Source organism: Panthera leo, chromosome A3 (genome assembly GCF_018350215.1).
Source record: "Panthera leo isolate Ple1 chromosome A3, P.leo_Ple1_pat1.1, whole genome shotgun sequence".
Taxonomy (NCBI): Eukaryota; Metazoa; Chordata; class Mammalia; order Carnivora; family Felidae; genus Panthera; species Panthera leo.
The window spans coordinates 139,732,665-139,755,970 of record NC_056681.1 but is presented as its reverse complement, the minus strand read 5'-3'; the positions used below and the strand labels follow the sequence as shown (position 1 = coordinate 139,755,970).

At 40.8% G+C, this 23,306-nt stretch overlaps 1 protein-coding gene across 3 annotated transcripts in view; it reads right to left on the bottom strand.

Moving 5' to 3' along the window:
* Positions 1–240: 240 nt before the first annotated feature.
* Positions 241–23,306, bottom strand: part of SH3YL1 (SH3 and SYLF domain containing 1) — a 40,973-nt gene continuing 17,907 nt past the window's right edge. For 2 of the 3 annotated variants that reach the window (XM_042933796.1, XM_042933797.1), the window contains exons 5-11: positions 22,520–22,584; positions 17,549–17,661; positions 16,509–16,637; positions 14,511–14,679; positions 13,773–13,851; positions 7,510–7,566; positions 241–1,096 (exon numbers count right to left, since the gene is read on the bottom strand). In XM_042933796.1, the coding sequence (XP_042789730.1) occupies positions 906–1,096; positions 7,510–7,566; positions 13,773–13,851; positions 14,511–14,679; positions 16,509–16,637; positions 17,549–17,661; positions 22,520–22,584 (803 nt within the window). In that variant the 3' untranslated portion in view covers positions 241–905. Of the gene's footprint in view, positions 1,097–5,714; positions 5,746–6,601; positions 6,648–7,509; positions 7,567–13,772; positions 13,852–14,510; positions 14,680–16,508; positions 16,638–17,548; positions 17,662–22,519; positions 22,585–23,306 lie in introns of those variants that run through there. The other variant, XM_042933798.1, reaches the window with a different exon arrangement.

Below are 23,306 nucleotides of genomic sequence, written 5' to 3'. Positions count from 1 at the left end.
TGTGTCAATTAACTCATTGGTAACCCTTCCCTAGTGTATATGTATGTATACGTATCATCACATTGTAGCCTTTAAATATTTTATAATTGTGTTTGTTAAGTATATATTAGTAAAGCCAAAAAGAAAACAAGTTAGGCAGCCAATCACACTGGTGGGTTTTATTTAACCTTCAGGCAAACGTCAGGGCCTCTAACTTTACACAGAGAAAGTAAAGAAACCAAAATCAAGTCATTAACTTATCATTTAAAAAACATTTATTTAGGAACAACTGGGCCATGTCACCATAAGTTGATTCTTCTTCCAGAAATGCACAAACATAACCTCGCACAGAAGAAAAGTTAATGTCATCTTTGTGGAATGCAGAATGGCTGAACTTCTTTGCAATAGGAGGTTTCTGCTTTCAATACACATATATGCAATTTTTGAAGAGATAAAGATCATTTTTCAGGATTCATATATCTAGTTCATATCTACAACTAGAAGGATTACTTAATACCCTCGTTAAGCTAATTTCTTCTTCTCTGCTCACTTTGCAAATAGAAATAACATGAACTGGTATTCATGCTCCGACCTTTAAGATTCTCAAATTATAATGGCAATTACCGTATACATAGCCGCTCATATGTTTATTGATGTTTGATAATTAACACAAAAGGGCTGTGACCTTGATGAATGGATGATATTAACTATTAAATAGTGTATTATAAAATTAGTACAAAGTATTTAAAGATATGTAAGTTAACCACTTATTGATAGAAAAAATTTTTTATATACTGGATAAAAGTTTATGGAATAAAGAGAAGTATTTTTAAAGTATATATTAAACATTGCTTAACTGGATAGTAAATCCTATCAGTGTGGAAATAAATGTTTTGTAATTCTCAAAGAAGAAAACAATATAAACTTTAATTCATGGTAACATAGTTGGCTGGAAAAATGCCAGTTTGACCTCGAAGCTTCCCTTCCCACCAATCAAAATGAGAATCTGTTTTTGATATAACCGTGATTCTGTCTCCAGCTTGAAAATTCAAATCCCCTGGCTGTTGTCCTTCAAAAGAATATAGTGCTGTCACTTCTATGGGTTGATTCAAATTGCCTAAAACAAACAAACAAACAAAATTATTTAAATTATTCACATTTTTAATGGGAAACCCTGAGAAGAGTGTGTATCTAAGATATAAGTTAACTTTTTTTTAGGACTTGATGTTCTGGCAGAATTCACAGCATGTGGTCTGTATGATTTCCTTCTTTGAAAAGAGCAAATGTTTGGTGATAACATTTCCTAAATCCACACAAGTCAAACTGTATGTTATTATATAGTTAACTATGTATTTAGCAAATATCTGTGGTTATAATTGTTTGCATTTTGAATAACCTGTAAGGTAATACTACGAGCCGACTGTGGAATAACATGGGTTTGAACTGCACAGGTGCACAGACATGTGGATTTTTTGATAAACAGCATGGCCCTGTAAATGTATTTTCCTTGCTTTCTTAATAACATTTTCTTTTATCTAGCTTAGTTTATTATAAGAATACAACATATGATACTTATAACATACAAAATATGTGTTAATCTACTACTTATGCTTTTGGCAAGGCTTCTGGCCAATGATAGGCTATTAATAGTTAAGTTTTGGGGAAGTCAAAAGTTTTATGTGGATTTTCAACTATATGGGCTTTGGTGCGCCTAACCCCCGACCCTCCATTTTTCAAAGGTCAACTGTATTTACATTTTCCCCCTTTTATTTATTTATTTTTTTATTTTATGGGGGGGGGGTGCTGCTGCAGATAGGGACAGAGGGAGAGGGAGAGGAAGAAAGAGAGAGAGAATCTCAAGCAGGGTTCAATCCCACAACCCTGGGATCATGACCTGAGGCAAAATCAAGAGTCAGATACTCAAGCAAAAGAGCCACCCAGATGCCCCACATTTCCCCCTTTTTAACAGAGCAACCATTATGGCTTCCTTGAACTGTAGCTGTTAGACATCTATGCTCATGATTTGACTGGAAAACCATACTCCAGGACAGAGCTAGAGAGTATAATACTAAGCGAAATAAGTCAGAGAAAGACAAATACCATATGATCTCACTCATATGTGGAATTTAAGAAACAAAACAAATGTGCAAAGAAAGAAAAAAGAGAGAGAGAGAGGGAGGGAGAACCAAGAAATAGACTCTTAACTATACAGAACAAACTGACAGTCACCAGAGCAGATGTGGGTAGAGGGATGGGGGAAAAAAGGGGTCGAGATTAGACTTATCATGATGAAAATAAAATAAAATAAAATGTTAAAAAGAAAAATCATGCCGTGTAGCCTTGGTTTTGAGGGTTCCAGCTGACATGCAAATTTTGCCGATTCAGCACATTTCCCCATAGGCTTCACGGCTGTTTTCATTTCTGTGCTTACTATATCCTTTTTCTCAAAACAGAGATAAACTCAAATCAGCACAGCAAGAAGTGTGTCTGCACACGCACAAGAGCTTCGACACAATGTGTAGAATCTTTTGTATTAGGAAAAAATACCTTGAGAATTGAGGAGTTAATATGAGGAAAAGACATTAAATATTAGAAACTGTAGAGCGTCATAAGAAATAAAAAGAAACATACTTTCTGTGTAGTCATCTCCTTGGAATTGTTATATTTCTATTTCACGTATTTTGTGCACTTATTAGGCAATTAGATGCTTGTTAAGTGCATCTTAGTGCGGATACACTGAAAACATACATAACCGAATTCTACAAACCAGTTCCTTATTTCAACCTATACTATTACAATAAAAAATAAACCCAATTTGGCCTGTCAGTAAGAAATAAAAGTAATCAGCACTTTAATTAAGCCACATTGACTGAAACACTGAATTTGTAGCTCACACAAGATGGGGCCACACTTCTTCCTGTAAAGCATGTGGCATGCGGTTCTTCGAGTTCTCCCAGAGAAATAACCCTAATAACAACTAATATAATTACATTACAGATATTACTGGCATTAGTTCTCTCTATAATACAGACATGTTCTGCATATTTGTAGGTTCTTACTGTATTAACTTTTCGTCTGTCCACTTTAAGGAAGAAGTTAAAAGTATGTCACAGAAGAGTAAAATGGTGATGTTTTACCTGCATATCCTCAAAGCCAGTGCGTGCGGCAGCCAACACACATTGGTCATTACCGCCTACGTGACAAGTGACAAGTGACTGAGAGGCTGCATGGATGTGGGACACACAGCAAGTCCTTGTGTCAGGCCTCTTCATCATTAGATTAGTGGAATGTAGGTTAATGTTGGAGAAAAAAATCATTCTGAAAATCAGTTTCTTATCAATAATTACGTTTATCACCTCCATACATAAAGCTCAACCTCTATTAAGCAAACAATGAACGAAAACCCTCAAGTAATTCCTCCTTTCTCCTTGTTAGACACATCTGATAATACAAAGAAGCAAGCAAAAAGAGTGCTAGGAAACGTCAGGAATGTTCTGGAAGTCATAGCCATCTTAGCAGTCATACAGGTGTGTGTTTGTGGCACGAGGTACAAAAAGTAGAAATGCATTAAAAGAGGATCACAGTGGTAACAGGCAACAGCCCTGAGTATATCATACGAGCGGCCTCCTGTTCACAGAGTCGGGCACTGTAACAGCACAAGACACGTGCCCCTCTAGGCCTCATCTCCAGCGAGGCAGCCACCGTCATCCCCACCTTGCAGAACATGAAACTGAGGTGGAAGGTGTTAGGCAACTTGTCCAGGGAGCTGAGATCTGAATCCCAGAAGTCTGTCCCCAGCTACTCATAAGCACCATTGACATCATACTCCAAGGTACTCAGCAGCCATGAAAGTATTAAATTGTTTTCAACAGACTGAACTTGGATTTATCAGGGCATTTTACTTTTGTTAGGCAAATTTTCAGGGAGAATTGGCATATTTTTCTGCATCACTGAGTTATCAGGACTCTCCAAATGATAAGAATGTTGGATGATGGTCCTGGGTAATCACTGATAACAGAACTGGTTTTTACCAGTCTTAGGAAAATATTTCACGATGAATGCTTAGAGGAAGAAAGATATTATGAACTAAATGAAAAGAGGACGGCGGACTTAGTTCAGTCCCTGCCCTCTCACTCAGGTGTTGTCCACTTTCCTCTGGACTGCAGTTTCCAAATGAACTAAAGACAAAGTGGTGGTGGAACAGGTGGAGAAGGGCAAGGCAGGTGGTTCTGAGATGCAGCGGAGAACAAGGCAGGGCTGTGGGGTTTGAGGAGGTTGGTACATTGAGATTGCTGGCACATCTAGAGAAGAATGTGCCCCGGATAGGCAGACACGGTGTGCCCTAGGAGAGTCGGCAGTTCAAGCAGTTGCTGGGAAATTCCTCCACATGCAAACAGAGGCTGGGCCAAGATGGCGGGCGGGGGGGAGGCAGGCGCTCCCTGGAGGTGACTGTCCACAGGCCATTCAATGCTGTAACCTGTTAGTTTTTTCTTCAATCAACATGACTTAAAGTTCTTCTTTACTGATATATTAGGGATAATTTCCATGAGGAAAATTTTAATGCCCACAAAATAATTTATTTTAAAAATAGGCGAGCCTTTTCTCTGAAAGGAGGTATGTCCTTCCAGGAAGGGAGAGCCCTCTGGGGACCTTGGAAACAGACCCCACCAATTGCTAAAATATCTGGAATTCACGGATGCATTTTCTTCTGAGTTATATGCCTTCAAGTTTTATATTCCCGTGTTTAAAAAATATGGAGGCTCTTTGAAACAATTAGTCATTTTCATCATAATTCAAGTTTAATTCAAATACAGCTTATTTTTCTCTCCCAAATCAGGACTACCCTTAACAGGAAACAGATTACAATCAGCTTGAGTGATTGGCAGCTGCCCTGAGGCTCCTAATTAGCAAGACTGGGTCTACAGGACTTCACTAGTTACTCCCAGTGGCTTTCTGATGGAAGTCTGCATAATGTAACCCATATGCAGCCAATAAATACATCTGGCCCCAGACATAATTCAGGAGAGGAATCTCAGCCTTTGGAAGGTCCATTTCAAGGCAGGCAGAAGTAGGAGAACACATCTTTGGTTTTGTGACACATTTAATGTAGTGAGGAATTGCATGGCTGATTTGACTCTCACACCCACATCGCCTCAGGCCAGGTGTGGGGTCTGTCACTTTGGGGACCATGGTCTCTGGAGAAGAGTCAGAGTCAGTGGTGAGTGAGGCAGATGAGGCCACTAGGTGAGGTCACCAGACATGCAGTTCTCAAAAGGTAATGTCTGGGCATTTGTGGTTGTCACGACTCGGGGGGGTGCTACTGGCATCCAGAGACTTAGTTCCGGGGCGCTCCTGGCCATCCACGCAGCACAGGGTGGCCGCTGCAATGGGTGGGCCCAGATTGTCACTGCAAACTACTGGGCGGATAGGAGGCAGGCAATGGATACTGACGTCGAAGGACACAGCCTGTTGCAGAGACTGTGGACCTTCCCGGTTGTCTCCGTGTCAGGCCCAAGCGGCATGTAGCCGGAGCCTCCAAAGGGTGCGAAACAGAAGTACGTGCAGCTTGGAAACTACTGCTATGCCCGGCAGCCCATGCAGAACTACAGCTTGTCGGTGGGCATGGGACAGGCTAAGAGGGGGCCTGGGTGTCCTGGTGAATGGGCTTGAACCTCAGCTCAGGCCTGTGCATTGTGACTTTTCTCTCCAGGAATGCTCTGCCAGGATGTGAGAAGGTCCTTGGCAAGAGTTTAACTGGTTTCACGGCTGTTTTTTAAACACACAATAATGTGAAGTAAGTTTTATTTTAAAAATAGACTTTAAGCCTTCCCTTTCATTTTTTTTTTTCTTCAAAAACTTTTATTTGGAGAAAGGACAAAATAAATTAATACTAACCTAGTGCCCACTGTTTGTACACCTTAACTCATCCTACCCTCAAATATAAAAGCAAAATCCCACCAACCAACCAACCACGGGCCGGTGATGAAAGTATTGAATTCAAGTCTGAGTCTCCTTCCAGAGCCCACTCAGGGTTTTGTTTCTTATAACTTGACACTTCCCTCCGTGCCTTTTGGGGGGTATTTCTAACATTCTCTAGGCACCTGGGCTATGGGCGTGAGCTCTAGAGAAATCTAGGAAAGGGCTGCAGTCCCCACTGTCACCTTACTAAGCACCCCTTGCTAAGTCTACAGCGTCTGTCATCCCTTGTCCCTCAGCGTCCCTGCTGGCCCCCCCTCCCCAAGCAACTCAGCTTGTCTGTTGACCTCAAATGTAAGAACCCCTTTAATTGCACGATACCTAAGTATGGGTCAATTCTAACAGTCTTTAAAAGTAAAAGACCACAATATAAAGTCTTAGATGTTTATGCTACTTGGGCATAAACATTTATATGTTGACCCCTTTTGCTTCTGAAGGATGTGTCCAAAGGTCACATTTAACACTCTCAGTAATCTCTACCATGGCTGTAAATCACATTTTCAAGAACAAAATACATTTTTTAAAACCTGTCAGGGTTTTTTCACTATGCCTGAGACCACAGCACAGCACTCTCCCAAAGTCAAGCCCAGGCCATCAGACTGGCTCTGAACACAGGCCTCTGCATCCACTCCCTGAAGGGAATTACCTGGGAAAGGATGGCCAGAACTGGGCTCCAAACAACTGAAACCAGGCTGGAAGAAAGAGGAAAGTCAGAAAATCTAATCTAGCAGGAAAAGGTTGACTTCTGTTCAAAGAACTCTGCTTAAGAGACATTTTTGAAATATCTTTATAATTTTTTGTTAAATGGGTACTTAGTTACCTTGCCAATCTGTTTCCACCACACAGATAATGCCCAGGTAGTTTGCTTACCCAGGAGTATATGGTTCTGTGATTCCAGTGATACAAGATGATGTGAAAAATAGGCTATTTTACAGCTGGTTAACCTCTGCCTTCACTGTGTGTCCCGTTCACGTTTCTAAATAATTGCTTACTTCTTTCAAAGAACAGTTTCTAAAGATCAAAGTGAGACAGGTTGAGGGACTATTTTTATCACAGCAAATCCTAATGAGTTTTATGAAGTAGCTCCCAATAATGGCAAAATATCTGAACACGAAAAATGTTAAAAATCCTTAAAAACATAAAAATATTCATGGGGCTAAAACCCAGAGCAAATGTGATGATGACGAAGCTGTAACTCACAACGAGCAAACTTTGTCTTTCTTTCCTGACAAGGTTCTACAAGATCCTGTAGTTCAGCCTCCGACCAGCCCGTGGGCCCTGGAGCCAGCTCCCTCCTGAGCCAGGTGCGTCACACCAGGTGACTGTCCTCCTGGGTTCCCCACCACGCTGCTAATCTCAGATGACAAGCAAGTAAGCGAGCAAAGCCACAGCATTGTTTAAATGAGGGACTTTTCAGAATAACGTGCATATCCTGTAAGTCAAAGAAGTGATGTACGCCTCCCTAGAGATTTTTATAACCTGCCAGATTAATTAGAAAGTTTGTGATTATAAGATCAATATGAGTAATTTTTAACATGTAGATATTTTATTTACCAACTCTCTCCTGATAGCTGGAAAGTTCAGGGTACAGCTTATATTTGTTTCCATTACCTGCAAAAAAAAAAAAATTAGAAAACTTATTCACATATATTAAAAAAGATAAATAACATAAAATATTAGCATATATAAAATAGCCAAGAATGCCTAATCTTGCCCTTGCAAAGCAAATACTTTAGTATATGTGCTGCTGAAGCGAGCACAACAAAGCAAATACTTTAAATTGCTCAGTGATAGAACTCTCATTATTTTATCACCCTTTAAATCAAGAGGAGCCTGAATAAACCCAGGAAATACACTGAGCATAGGCAGGGAGTAAATACGTGATATGCACATGATCACAAGCACTACAACTCACGACCTTGGACATGTATGTTCATGGAAAATGCACACACATCTGTTTTCCAGAGCAATCATAAAATACCTGAATTCAAAAAAGTTTGTAATCCCCAAACCAGTGATTTTAAACATTCTTGTTTGCTTGACTCCTCAAATAATTTTTAAGCAGCATGTATTCACTTGTATATTTTTAAATTAACACCTAAAATTGCTCAATATAAGCCTAAAAGTTCTAAAGGGCATGCTTTGTAGCATATTTCAATATCAATTATTTAAATTAAATAATTACATCTCTCCTTTTTGGGATAACAGAATATAAATATCACAGTAAAAATACACATCATTAATACTGTATCTGTACTCACCATCGTGAGTTTAAAAAACAAAGTTTTTTTAAAAATTTGAGACAGAGAGAGAGCAAGCATGAGTGGGGGAGGGGCAGAGAGAGAGGGAGAGAGAGAGTCCTAAGCAGGCTCTGTACTGTCAGCACAGAGCCCAATGTGGGGCTCGATCTCACAAAGCGTGAGATCATGACCTGAGCCAAAATTAAGAATTCGGTGAAAAAAGCACCAAGCTTTTGCAGATAGTCAGAAATTATGTAATGCTCATTTTAACCTTTTAGTCATATTTCCATTCCCTTTGTCCCACAGATTTTAACTTTTTTTTTTTTTTTTAACATTTATTTACTATTGAGAGGCAAGAGAGAGACAGAGCATGAGCATGGGAGGGGCAGAGAGAGAGGGAGACACAGAATCGGAAGCAGGCTCCATGCTGTCAGCACAGAGCCCGACGCAGGGCTTGAACTCAAACTGCGAGACCATGACCTGAGCTGAAGTCGGATGCTTAACCGACTGAGACACCCAGGCACCCTGTCCCAAAGATTTTATACTAATATATTAATATTATATTTTATGTAACAGTTTCTACAACAAAAAATTTGTACAGAAATTTATTTTTTAATTTTATTTTAAGTAAGCACAAGACTGTTAAATAATTTCTTACAGATCGAGTTATTATTGTTACTGGTACACAATTGACCAAAATCTTAAATATATTATAAATTTGTTAACTTACTAAACAGGAAAGTGAATTTTTATTTGAAACACAGCTCGATAGATGGATGAGACTTTAGCTCATTAAGCAGGATGACTATTTCTTATTTCTAGAATGACAGAGGTTCAACGTCAAGTTGTATTTTAATATTCCTTTTTAAATGTATAGGTGCTATGAAGGCTGGTTCTTATAAAAACTAGAGAGGGCTAGAAGGATACTTTTTACAGCAATGTAACAGAATTATTTGATGTTCCTTCTGAGAGAGAGGTCAAAAAAATCACATGGTTATCTGTAATTAAAACATAATTGGGGCGCCTGGGTGGCGCAGTCGGTTAAGCGTCCGACTTCAGCCAGGTCACGATCTCGCGGTCCGTGAGTTCGAGCCCCGCATCAGGCTCTGGGCTGATGGCTCGGAGCCTGGAGCCTGTTTCCGATTCTGTGTCTCCCTCTCTCTCTGCCCCTCCCCCGTTCATGCTCTGTCTCTCTCTGTCCCAAAAATAAATAAAAAACGTTGAAAAAAAAAATTAAAAAAAAAAAAAAAATAATAATAATAATAAAATATTTATAAGATAATAAGATACTTCTATAACTTTCTGTTTTGGTGATAGATAGCTACGTGATTCTTAAAATAAGCAATATATAGTGATAATACTAATTACTGTTGTTACATAAGCTAACACGACAATCCCATCGTCCCTCTTCAGTTTTGTGGAAAGCAGAGAAACAAGAACCACTGTCCAAACGACTCGACTTGCTACTCCTCAGTCACTCACTAACTACGTCAGTATCTATATTTCAGATTACATCACCATTCTTACATTTTGGAGACAATGTAGCACGGTATGATTTGGATGACTTAGGGGTTACTTTTCTTACTCAGGTGTGGAACAAAAACCCTCAGGAAGGCCAGGGGAGGATGGCCTGTGCGTCCCGTTGTGAACGGAAATGGCTTTCGGAAGGAACATGTCTCGAGCCGGACAGTGTATCTCTCACACTGTTGCTCTCATACCCTAGGCAGTGTCGGGTACCCTGAGGATACAAGTACAATATGTAGGCTGCGGCCTAAGAAGCTTATGACATAAGAATATAGAAATAAACATCGGCAGCACGGGGAAGAGGGTATAAATATTCCAAAAGAATCTAATTTTGAAAACTGACTAGAAATAAGAGATTTTGGGTAGTGATCAGATATAGGACAAAATACATGCAAATTAGGACTTTCTCAACATAAAAATAAGCACTCCAAAATAGAAATGGGAAAGTACATTCCATTCACCCAGCAAACCAAAATTATAAAGTACTTAGGAATAAATTTAACAAGAAAGGCACAGACACTATGAAATCTTAGGAATGACAGAAAAATGCCTCAGCAAAAGGAAAGCATAAAATGGAAAGATTATCATAAACATGCCAAATTAGTTAATTTATATGTTATTGTGATTAATATCCCAAGTCATAGAATTACTCTAAGTTCATAGCATTATTTTTTGGAATTGCACATTGCATACTGCAGACCCCCTTATCCACAGTTTTCCTGTTTCACAATTGCCTGCGGTTAACCACAGCCCAGAAGTGGCTCATCCTCCTTCTGATTTACTGTCAGAAGGTCAGAAGAAGCCTAATGCCACCTCACAACTGTGTCAATCACCTCACTGCGTCTCATGTGGGCATCTCATCACCTCCCATCATCACGAGAAGGGGGAGAAAAGTACAAGATATTTTAAGAGACAGAGAAACCACATTCATAGGACCTTTATTATAGCACGTCATTGTAATTTTTCTATTTTACTATTGCTAATCTCTTACTGTGCCTAATTTATAAAGTAAACTTGATCACAGGTATGTATGTATAGGAAAAAAACATAGTTTATATGAGGTTCAGTACTATCCATGGTTGCAGGCATCCACGGGGATCATGGAACTTAGCCCTCATGGATAAGGGGGGACTAAGTCTGCATGAAAAACAAGACCAACAGACAAATGATTCATGTAGAAAAAAAAACTGTAGCCCAAATGACAAAGTCCTCAATGTACAAAGTGCTTCTACAAATGGAAAAGGCAACAAATACTCCAATAGAAAAAAATCGACCAATGAAATGAAGAAAGTTTTCAGAAAAGATAAAAGACAAAACTCCAGCAATTATATCAAGAAATCCTTAAGTCACTAACTGACAGGGGCAACACAATCCAAATAAAAAGGAGATATAACCAACCCTAACACATGCAAATACTCTAACACTAACAGTGGTGAGGAACATATATGATGCAGAGAGCTACAAGTGGGAGAGTGCTTATGGTGGGCAGTATATGCATATGTGGTGGGCACTGTATACAGTGGGGAGAGTGCATGCTGGGAAGTGTATACAGTGGGGAGAGTGCATGCTGGGAAGTGTATACAGTGGGGAGAGTGCACGCTGGGAAGTGTATACAGTGGGGAGAGTGCACGCTGGGAAGTGTATACAGTGGGGAGAGTGCACGCTGGGAAGTGTATACAGTGGGGAGTGTGCATGCTGGGAAGTGTATACAGTGGGCAATGGCCGATGAGACTCTGTAGTAGTAAAAACTTAAAAAACAATCTACCTAATCTGTTGAAATTTAAAAAATATGTCCTTTGACTTACTATATCCATTCCTGGTAATTATCTCCAAAAATAAATAAAGAAATAAATGAAAGTACCAATATGTAGACACACAAATTTACAAAGATGTAAATTGTGGAGATGGTTGGCATGGGGAAAAAACTGAAATAATGTTAATACCTATCAGTAGGAGAGCAGCTGAATAAATATGTTTTTTGCCCCGTGGAATATTAAAAGGCCATTAAAAAGAATTAATTAGAGCTGCACCAGTTGATTCAGATGTTTCCATGAGGTGTTTTTCAGCAAAATAAATAAAACCCACAAGCAAGATAGAGTAGAACATGTATAATATGGCAGCATTTTTACGAGACAAAATATTCTTTCCATGTGTATATATGTTCTTATACATGTGCCTGTGAGTAGGACTATCAAAGAAAGATACATGTGGAGAGAAATGCAGATGTCTATACCGCATGTTGTCAACATAGATTTCCTGAAATGAGTATGGGAGAGGGCACCATGTGAGTTAGGAGGTGAAATGAAGGAAAGGCAGCAACTCATAAAAGAAAAAGAAAATAATGCATCAAAAACCATCTGTTATGCATTTATATAAAATTATATATGTGAAGATGTGTAATTAAGAATTAAGATTCTGTTTTTTAATAAAAAACTTATTTTTTATAGGTCAGATTTAATTTTATTTAAAAAAATATTTATTTGTTTTTGAGTGAGAGGCAGCATGAGCGGGGGAGGGGCAGAGAGAAGGAGAGAGAATCCCAAGCAGGCTCCAACGCTGTCAGTGCAGAGCCCGACGCAGGGCTTGAACTCACCAACTGTGAGATCACGACCTGAGCCACAACCAAGAGTCAGATGTTTAACTGACTGAGCCACCCAGGTAGGTGCCCTGAGATTTAATTTTTTTAATGTTTAGTTATTTATTTTTGAGAGAGAGAGAGAGAGAGAGCAAGAGAGAACAGGGGAGGGGCAGAGACAGAGGAGACAGACAGAATCCCAAGCGGGCTCCACGCTGTCAGTGCAGAGCCTGACGCAGGGCTTGCGCCCAAGAACTGCAAGATGGCGACCTGGGCAGAAATCAAGTCAGAGGCTTAGCTGACGGAGCCACCTAGGTGCCCTCATAAGGTTTTTACACATGCACCTTACAGACATGTATTTTCCTAGTGAGGAAACTTCAGAAACATCATGTGTTTTAAGACATAACTACAGAGGTCAAATTTTATGCAATCACTCAGCTTTGAAATAAAAATAGATTCCAGTGCCCACGTCCTGTTACTCACTGGAAATGTGAGTGTACGCAAACTAATCACCTGAACATGAATCAGAAATAGACCATCCCTCTTGAAAGAAGAATACGGCATCCCAGGAGACAGAGGAACAGCCAGGTCACACAGTAAGAGTGGGTAATAAAGGACAGGTTTGGTTCCTGAGTGTCTTCCAGGGAGGGGACGTGTAGGCAAGCTAACGGCACAGCCAGGAGCCAGCATGAGGGCGGAGACTGCGTGTGGGTCCGCAGGTGAAGGGGCGGTGGATACAGAGCCTGAAGGAGGGGCCATCCTCCTGCCCTCTAGAGCCTTTGACACTTGTACTCCTCCTCCCAGACCTTATCACATGCTTCCTTCCGGTGATGGCAGTTACTTCTCCTCATGTGACACCTCCTGTACCAGACTGAAAGTTCTTCACGGACAGGATGTAAGGTAGATTCATCTTTGTACTCACAAAAGCCGCTGCACAATGCTCTTGAATAATAGTGGATCATTATATGAAACATCACCTCCTTTACCATATTGCTAGGTACTGTTACCCTCTGTGCCCATAGAGCAGAATTCCAAGAGTGACTGTCATACAAACGATGAATGGAAAGAGGGATGGAGGCCAGAGCCTGGTGCTTTAAACATTTAGTCTAGTTTAAAACCAGCCTTATGAAATCCTGAGCTCCTAAGAATATATGGCTTAGATCAATATTCAGAATATAAATCTATGAGTATACAAGAAAAATGGCTTGTTTTGTTCCTATTTCAAATCAGCAGGATAGCAGTCTTTGGAAGAAATGACAAAATAAATGAGAAAATTTTTAAAGATAAATCTTTGTAAATTAGAGAAAGCCTCTTCTGAATGAGAAGAAGCTTTCACAAGTTACAGTCATGAGAATACCTTTGTATTTAGAGGAGTCTGAGCATTTATTTTTCTCTTCAACACATTTTAGTTCTATTTGATACTAAAGTTTAACAACTGTTAATTATAATCATATTTGAATTACGACAAAAATATTTACTTTGGGAGCCAGAGTTCAGCGGGACTTGTGCAGATGACTGCTGTGGTCTTGACAATGGTTTCGGAGGTAATTCTTTAGCCTGGGAGGGACAAAAAAATGCACATAATTTTAAAATACTTTATTATCATGGAGCATGTGAGGCTTTTCTCTTCTGGAGAATGTATGTGGCCTATTTTCCCCCATGCACTTATTAACGAAGCACCCTACGCGAGCACAGGTAGTGTGCTTCGGGCCACGCTCAGTTGAAACGGACGCCACATGCAGGGGTTGACAGTGGGTGCCCTTCTGTACCTCGCCTCATCCAGGCACCGCTGACAACCTACGCGGGCACAGCCACCTGGTGACTGGCTCGGCAGCCCCTGGGAGGCCGTGACAACGTAGGCTTGCTGTGGCGGCTTTCGTGCCCTGTGATGGGGATCAAGCGACTCCGAAGGGTGTCATGGAACTTGGTGCGCACGATCGATGCTCGGAGGCCTGAGACCTGTGTGTCAGCAGCTACCGTTAGCACGGCTACTGGTACAAAGTCCTCTCCTCAGAGATGCAAGTATGGAAAACAACCTATGTTTCTCCTCGAGGTTTGTACAGGTGACACATCACAGGTGTATGCCATTTTCACAAGGACTTTACGCAAATGACAGTATAAGGGAAGTGGAGTCGGTTATCAGGAACCTGACTTCAAGGGCAGAATATGCTATTTCCTGCGACTGCTAAGAGACACACAAAAAAACCACGCATTACAGCAGGCTTCCTCTGTTGCTTTGCTGCTTTTCTTGCGTTGATTCGCTGTCCTTCATTTTCATACTTTTCAGTAAAGGAATCGAGAATCTCATAGAGATCTTCCGCTTGAGCAGGCCGCGGCATGTCTCCAAATAAAATGTCATAAGCTCGGATGTCTTGACAATAAAACCTAATAAGGAATATCAGATTAAGAACATTTATAGACATAGAGCTTTCCTAGAGCTAAAAGTAGGACACATACCTGTGTGTAGGGATAAACTCACATCTAATACTTCATATATACTATTTTTCCAACACTAACTATAAGCTATAACCCGTTAAGCCCCTAAATTCACTCCCCCAAGATCATCTGTAGAGCCAATCACCATAAATAGTCTGATACACATACTCTTTCTCCAATAATATAAAAATCAAATCACATATACAAACACATCTATATAAACACATGTATGCAAATACATCTACGCTTCTGCAAATATACCTACAAGCATATACATTTTTACAGGCTTTTATTTTTTAAGTTTCTTACAAAAATGGGGCCAACAAATACGGCTTTGTAATTCCTTTAAAACTGTTTATTTGCATCAAAACTATATAAAGATTTGCCTTACATGCTTGGAAGCCCTGCAATTAATTAAGAAGTATGTTTGTTTAGTTTATCCAGATTTACGTGAACTTTAGTGAGAAAGTCTTCTGAAGGCCTGAAATCAGAAGTTTCTAAAAGAATCCTTCAAAAACGAGAAGTAGAAACATCTCTCTTGACTTTATAAGACACAGAGCTCTGCAAATCTTTATTTTTCCCCACTCCTCCTATTTTCCAGTTTCTGTGGCTTACACTGAATATTGTCACATGTGCTTATTAACTCTTTAAAAATTTTGTTTAATGTTTATTTCTTGAGAGACAGAGAGAGACAGAGTGCAAGTGGGGAAGGGACAGAGAGAGAGAGGGAGACACAGAATCCAAAGCAGACTCCAGGCTCTGAGCTGTCAGCACAGAGCCCAGCGCGGGGCTCGAACCCACGGACCATGAGATCATGACCTGAGCCAAAGTTGGCTGTTCAACTGAGCCAGCCAGGTGCCCCAGGGTGCTAACAAACTCTTGAGTGAACAGTAAATTTTGTGCAGATTTTCCCTGGAAAGCAGGCAGATGAGGTTGGGGGGCAGGGGTTCCTCTGCTGTAACCACACAGCACTGTCGGCTCCTGCCAAGCTCCCAGCTAGTGGGATCTCTGCCTGCCATGTTCTGAAGGAAGTTTCTCTTGTCAGTCAACCTTTTATCTTCCTCTGAGAAGCCAGACATGTTTTAGTGGTGATGTAGAGAAGCAGTTTGGGGAAAACTTAGCCAGATGCCAGTTTAAAGTACAAGTTCTTCTCTACCTGTCAAAATACTTCTAAATCCGTTTTTTAAAAATCAAAATTGATCTCCGTTTTATGGAAAAACAACAAAGGCAGAGAATCATAATAGACAGCCTCTCACAATGAGGAATATTTTGATTGACCTACAAGTTGTAACTTAGGTACTTTTACAGATGTTTGAAAAATATACTGAATATGATACAGCCAACTAATACAATATTATGTAGCCATTAACTTACACTTATGATTCTTGCAATGCTGGATGGAAAAAAGGATTTACAATTCTATCTATTATGATTACAATCATATGTGGCAAAACAAGGGAAGTTATGCTTAGGAAAACATTGTCGGGCAATAAAGCAAACTGAGCAGTGTTAATCTCAAAGGGGTAGAATGGGATTTTTTTCCTTCCTTACAATTTTTTGTGTGTATTTTCTAGATTTTGTCTAAGTACATATTGCTTTATATTGAATCTTTAAATAAAGAAATAGTTAGAGTCAAATGTTGCATATTCTTAAAATATGTTCTTAAAAAAAGAATATACGAAATTACTCTGTAAACTCCAAAGAACTATGTGAATCTATGACGTACTATTTTTCTCATCACACTTTCCTCAAATTAAAATTATTTGGCTTGCACTTACTTTCGATTAGTTTCTTTCCTTTCAATCAAACAACTGCCTTCTAGAGATACGCCAGCAAAGAGTCCTCTAGATTTGCAGTACGTGAAGACGGCAGCGGAGCTCCGTAGGGCAACATTTCCTTCCAAATTCCTGTGAAACACAAGGTTTTGCAGGAGAGAACCAGACTCGCAAGAGGATAGATCCTAAAGACAACTATCTGAACAGCCCTGCACTTCTCCCTCCAAAGAGTGACATCGTTCTAATCTCAGGCCACTTGTTTTCATTCATTACTTCCTATTGGTCTGAGCTAGATGTGTTTAGAGTGGTCTAGAGCAAGGACAGGGCAGGGGAAGGACTTGTTATTTAAAACCATTAAAAAATGATGTGGTAATACAGAGGACCGCCTTGTACCCAATTCATGGAAAGCTGATAATTACCAACCTTGTCTTCCTTTCTTAAAACAGCAACGTACATTTCAAGAGTCCTAAAGACTGTGGGTTCTTTTTACACTGACTATTTTCATGGAATTTAGAAACGTTTTCAGAGGATTGTACTGTGTTAGCTTTTGTAAACAGTCTGAGCTTTCAGAATTTCTAAATTGCTCAGTTGACCCCAGAATAGTTGTTTGTTAACCGAGAGGGAAAATGCAGCATATATACTGTAAACACGCCAGTGAGACACTTTCATTTTAAGTTTTCACTAGTTTGAAGACAAGTTTTGTTTTCTTTCTTGATCGATACTGTCTTTTATCAGTTAATTCAATTTGACCTGGCTCCTTCAAAGCTGAAAGGTACATTTTATGTTCAATTCCAGTAGATACGATGGCCTTCATTTCTGAAATATTTAGTTTCCTTTTGTGTGTTCTAGTTTTAAATTTTCTCATTTTATCACACTGCCTATGTTTTCTATTTCTTACTTCTAAAGAGCCTCAAACCCTCTGGGACATATGTAAATCATGAATCAGTTTCATTTCAATTCAAAGTTCCTCCTAATGCAAAACTGTATAGTTTTTAAGCCATTACTCTCCAACAGCTGTTCAGAAACTATGTTGTAGTACTCACCTTCCCAGGGGCCCAACTGCCACAGTAAAATTCCCTCCAAGTGTCAGGTTACCACCTTTTGCAAAAGCTTCTACTGCTCTGTCATAATTCAAAATTATTACCAAATCTGATACCTGAAAATAAAAAAAGCCCATTCATTTAAGAATAATTGTCTAAATATCATTTAAAATACATGTTGATTAGAACTCAAATATACACCATATAATGCAGCAAGAATTTCAATGTAGACAATGAAAGCATATGAAGGAAGGGTCATTGTTGTTTTGAGCTGAGGATTCACACAAGGGACATTTGCACAGGTCAGTGTGGCAGACACCCCTAACCATGTGCTGTGGGGCTCCATACAAACCTCCCCGGTCCACCCGACAAGCTGGTAATGCAGGTGACGACAAAGGTCTAGTAAGGTTAAGAGGACTGTCACAGTGATAGCCAGAACACATCAAACATAGGTAGAACAGAAAGATCGAAAGTCCTCTTTTAAACTAAACACATCAAGAAAGCCAAACAAAGACCACACAGCTAACAGTGAGGGCAGAAGGTCAAGGGTTCTCAATGACGTTTGCACCCTGAAATCCCTGGCAAGGCCACATGCCTACCACCAGTAAACTGCACGTCCGCTTTCTTTTTGGCCTCAGAATTCGAAATGCCAGAAGGAAACTAGTTAACCATTAGTTAGTGCCTCCTACAGAGTTAGTTCTCTAAGGGCAAAAATTAGAACGTGAGACAGCTCAAGACATGCCTACAAGGACGGCATTTGGTTTTCAAGTTTGCCGGAGCTGTATGCAAGCCCCATGAGAGCCCAGAAATACAGAGAGCCCTCAGGGGACACAGCCCTTGGGGGACACAGCCTTCCAGGGACAAAGCCCTCTGGGAGAACAGCCCCCTGGGGGACAGAGCCCTCTGGGGGACACAGCCCTCTGGGGACACAGCCCTGGGGGGACACAGCCCTGGGGGGGACACAGCCCTCCAGGAACATAGCTCTGGGGGTGGGGGGGGGACACAGCCCTCAGGGGACACAGCTCTCTGGGGACACAGCCCTCAGGGGACAAAGCCCTCTGGGACACAGCCCTCAGCCTCAACATTCAAACCGAGTGTTGACATTCTGCATGCCAAGACACCTTCCACCCCTTACACCACTGGGCCCTTCTCTGCACATTGACTTTAGTGGGCTCAGAAGTTGAGCCTAGCCTCTAACAGTAATTTTTCCTTAGCTTACACCTGGACACCGTCCTCATTATTAAAGTAAAAGAGCTCATCCAAACTCTCTCTGGAAAAGCTAAATCATTTCTCTCAAATCACACTATTGGGTGAAAGCAAGACTGATCAGAGTTGGCCCATGGTGAACTCTGGCCTTTGCTATAACACACAGTTGAGTGATCCATATATGGGTGTTTTCAGAGCTTTGGGCTTTGTTACGACTGTCCTGAAAAGAAAATACTAATAGTCTTTAAACCAAGTCTTTGCATTATCTTTCCTTAGACCATTGACTTTCAGATCGTTTTTGTTTTTAATGAATTGTGTGTGAATTATAAAACATTGGAAATTCTCTGTAGTTTACATACTTGAATCAGTACTATAATCTTAGTGTTAACTAATGTCTGAGCTAAGGAAGGCCACCAGATCCTGTCAGAAGATGACCTAGTCCCTAACTTCATATACCTTCAGAACCTTAACCTGGTCTGGATTCCAAAACAGAGCATAAATCTAAAGTTCCTGCAGATCACATTCATATTTCACATGCACTAAAGATGTTATCACCTACAGGAGGCAGCGTGGTGGGCTGAGAGATCACAGAGTGTCCTGGATGCAAGAGATCTGCTCTGGCTCCCCCTGCTGTGGTTGGTGCCGTTGGCTCCCTCAGCCCTGTACCAGAGGCACACCACCTGCTGCCCGCGGACAGAAAGAGTGGTGGCGCCCAGACGCCACCCTGCTCGCCTCGAGGCTTAGCAAGGCTGTTATGTGGTTTGCCTTCTGCTGTTGTCAGACCAGGTTGAGTTTACCTGGGATCATCCCTTGCTCCAACTCTACCCTTTCTCTGTCCTGCTTCCTTAGTCCCTTATGGTTTCAGCCCTGAGAACATTTGCTCAAGAAATCACATGTACCCCAAGCCCTGTCTCAGGCTCTACATCTAGTGAACCCAACCAAGGACAACCATACCCTAGCTGTGTGATCTTAGGCAAGATGCTTAATGTCTCCGTATATTGAATATACTCACGTGTGCCCTGCCTACCTGGCCTAAAATCCATGGGAAATTATGTAGACAGAAGTCACAGTCAGGAACAGACAGGGTACTACAAGTGATGAGACCCAGGGCTGACTTCTCACCTGATTATCCATGGAACCAAGAACACATAGTCCTTCTACCTATGGACAGAGGCTTGAACACCAGGACCGCTAAGAAACACTGCACCCAATGCCACAAACAGCCTGCTGAGTGGTTTCAGGGCCAGAACCCTCCATTTGAATGGCCCGTCTGTCACTGTCTGGCTACCTCCTGCTGGGGAACTCACATCACCCAGTTCTTTCATGTGCGAAATGAGAGCAGTGATAACCGTTCTCCATGGCTATGGGATGGAACTGATTCCATAAGAATATATGCAAAAGTTTTACAAAAATCTTAACTGCTATTGTTCGTCCATTCTAAAATGGAATGGCAGATAATTACATTATTCAACAAGTATTTACTAGCATAAATTGATTATGTGAGTGCTCTCTGTGTCCTTGAAAACTTAAGATAAAGAAATTGAGACTCACTCTGGGTTTCTACTTTGTGCTCAATACTTGGCCAATCTGAGGACTAGGCATGAAGAGAGAACATCTATGCCCTCAAGGTACTCACAATCTACATTAAGGTCCAGATAAGAAAACCAACAGGGTAACACCTGTGTGGAACATTCTGTCAAGTTGGGAACCTGCTGCTGGAAAGAAGAATGCCAGAAGAGGAACCTGAATCAGCCCTAGGTGGTTGGGGACTAATTTCTCTCCGTAACTGAGGGTGTCTATCTGGCTCGCCATTGGCCACAGGTCTGCTGCCTTTTTACTGGAAGCCAGGGCCGCTGCTGACAAGAACGGTCCTGCTTCACAAGAGCTGCTGTATCAAGGGAACCTCTGCTTCCTCGCTCACTCGAAGTGGGCCGGAGAGCTCTGTGAGAGCAGCAGCAGAAAACTCCCGCTCATGATAAAGTCTGAGAATGCTCTGTGGAGAAGCACAAGACTTCTTGCCAACGTTGAAAAGGAACTGACTGCTTGCACATTATGATTACCCTCTGGGACACATCTGTGGGCCTCAGGGAGGCAAAGTCAGGTTGTGTTTAAGAAGTATAAAGCCAGTCTTTCTAACCCCTAGGCAATTCCTCTAATCTCTACTTGAAATAGGCATTTTAAAAAGCTAATGATTTTCCTCCATGTATGTTAGTTAAATGAAAGTCCAGGGTTAATTTCTTCTATATGCCATGAGGGTAAGATCAAAAGTTTCTATAAATCACAAGCACAAGTAAGTATTGCAAAGGTAAAGAGGACATTCACAATAAAAATTATAATAGTTTATGCCACTCTAAATGCACTCACTTAATAAGCCAAGAGGGAAGGCTACTGTTGCCTCTATTTTACAAGTAAAAAATCGCAGATCCTGGGAGAAGAGGGCCGCTCAGTGCACAGGGCTGCAGGTGCTCCCGGGTCTGGTACAGTCTCTGCTCTTACAGCCCAACCACTACCCCACACTGCCTTTGGAAGATAATCGAGTATATCTCTATAAAATGTTGACTTTGAATCTTTCTATTTCACGTGCTAATGATAGGATTACACGTTACTACACTTGTTTTCAAGGCTGTTAACATGCCTAAAACTGGATATTCCAAGGAGCCATCACGGGGAGTCCCATTTTCACATTTTCAGTTTTTCATATGCTAAACTTCCTGCAGTCACCCTTACTTCATCTCTCATCAGCTTGGAAACAAATGCTGTTTGAGGCCCAGAGCACCACCCAGCTTCCAATGGAGGGAGAGGGGTGATGAGGTGGGGGGGGGAGGGGGGGCACTCACACCACCAGCTGAGCATCATCCATGCAGAGAGCACCGCCTGTCGACAAGGAGGTGCAGGCAGGGATGAAAATGTACTGCCCACACAGGGCGATGCTTTGTATGGCTTTGGTCTGGTTGAATATCCAACAAAAAGGCAGTTATGATAGGGAAAGCTAAAATATATATCTCTTTTTATAATACAGATTAATGGAACAGGGAGTAAAGAAGGTCACATAAAGGTGAAATAAGAGTGGTGGAAAGGCCCGTGTCTAATGAGGCCAAGGGAATTTAAAACTGTGGCCACAGAGAAAATGCATAAAAAGATGGCTTAGGACAAAACTGACCAGAACTTGAGAAGAAAGTGATTTGAGAATATTAGGAGATTCAATTTGCCCATGACTTAGCAATACCGCAATGGATGAAAGATTAGCATCATGCAGAAGGTAATCTCTAAGTAACAGACCTCTGCAAACAGGTGTGCTCAGGGCCTGCCTGAGAGGCCATGGTCATCAGGAACCAAGTCACAACATGAAACCATGCAAAGGCAGTCTTTACTCCAAGCATCTGAAGCAATCTGAAGATATAACACAACTGGATTTTGCCACCCATGAAGATACACTGTATTAAGCCAGGTAAGCCCAGGATCTAAGCTCTGGCTTGTTCGACAACCCGCTGCAGAGGTTAGCAGCTTTGCAATGAGCAAGTCACAAGTGGCCAAGTACAGTTCATCCGCTTTGAGACATTCCTGCTCCCCAGACATGCTAAAGATGGACCCAGCAAAATGCCACTCTCGATGAAAGATACCGGTAAACATTAGAATGTTATCAGCGGGGATTCATCCAGAAAGGGAAATACATGGAATAAAATATATTCCATCGATGGTGAAATGAGAACAGTAGATACTCTCTCAAGCTTCACGTAGGAAGTCGCAGTTGTGTTTTCACACACTTACCTCAATTCCTATTTCAAACCCTCCACCAAGCCCAGCTATGCCGATGGCTGACGGTGCAGACCACTCTAACAAACACAAAGAAGCAAACGTTACTCTAACATTAAAACTGCTTGCACACACATATGGGAAGGAAAATGCTAAAATGTGAACAAATAGCATTTCTTTTAAAATAATGAGACTTTGGTATTTTCCCCTGTGTTTTAAAATGTTCTTTAATAAGCCTGTATAACTTTAAGTTAAAAATATTTGAAAGGTATTAGACATTGAGTCCCACAGACTCACAAATTCATGCCCCCTGATCTTTCTCTACAAACGTGCATAACACCAAACTACTGAATCCTCACCTACTAAACATATCTAATTTTAACTATCAACATTTGTATAACGTTTTACAAAATAATTGAGCTGTAATTCTAGTTTTTAGTTAGAGTTCTATCATAGATATAACAGAGCGAAAGGATTCAAAAAAGTTTATCATAATCACTTCTAAGGGTAACACAATAATAAACCGTTTCTATTGTAAATCTCTGAGGGCAAAAACTGGTCTTTTTTTGCATAGTAGCACAAGAAATAGGCTATCTGTTCAAGATTATTAAGATTTTAACAAGATAAATTTCCTTACATTTTAAAACTTAGTACAGTAATTCCATTTGAATTAGGGAGAAAATTAATCTGATGGGGGGAGGGTGGGAGAGCCTAGATAAAGTCCTTTCTGCAGATGCTTATTAGTTTCCTAACCTGATTTGTGTTCTAGGTAACAGGATATTGCTTGAATATATTTAGAACT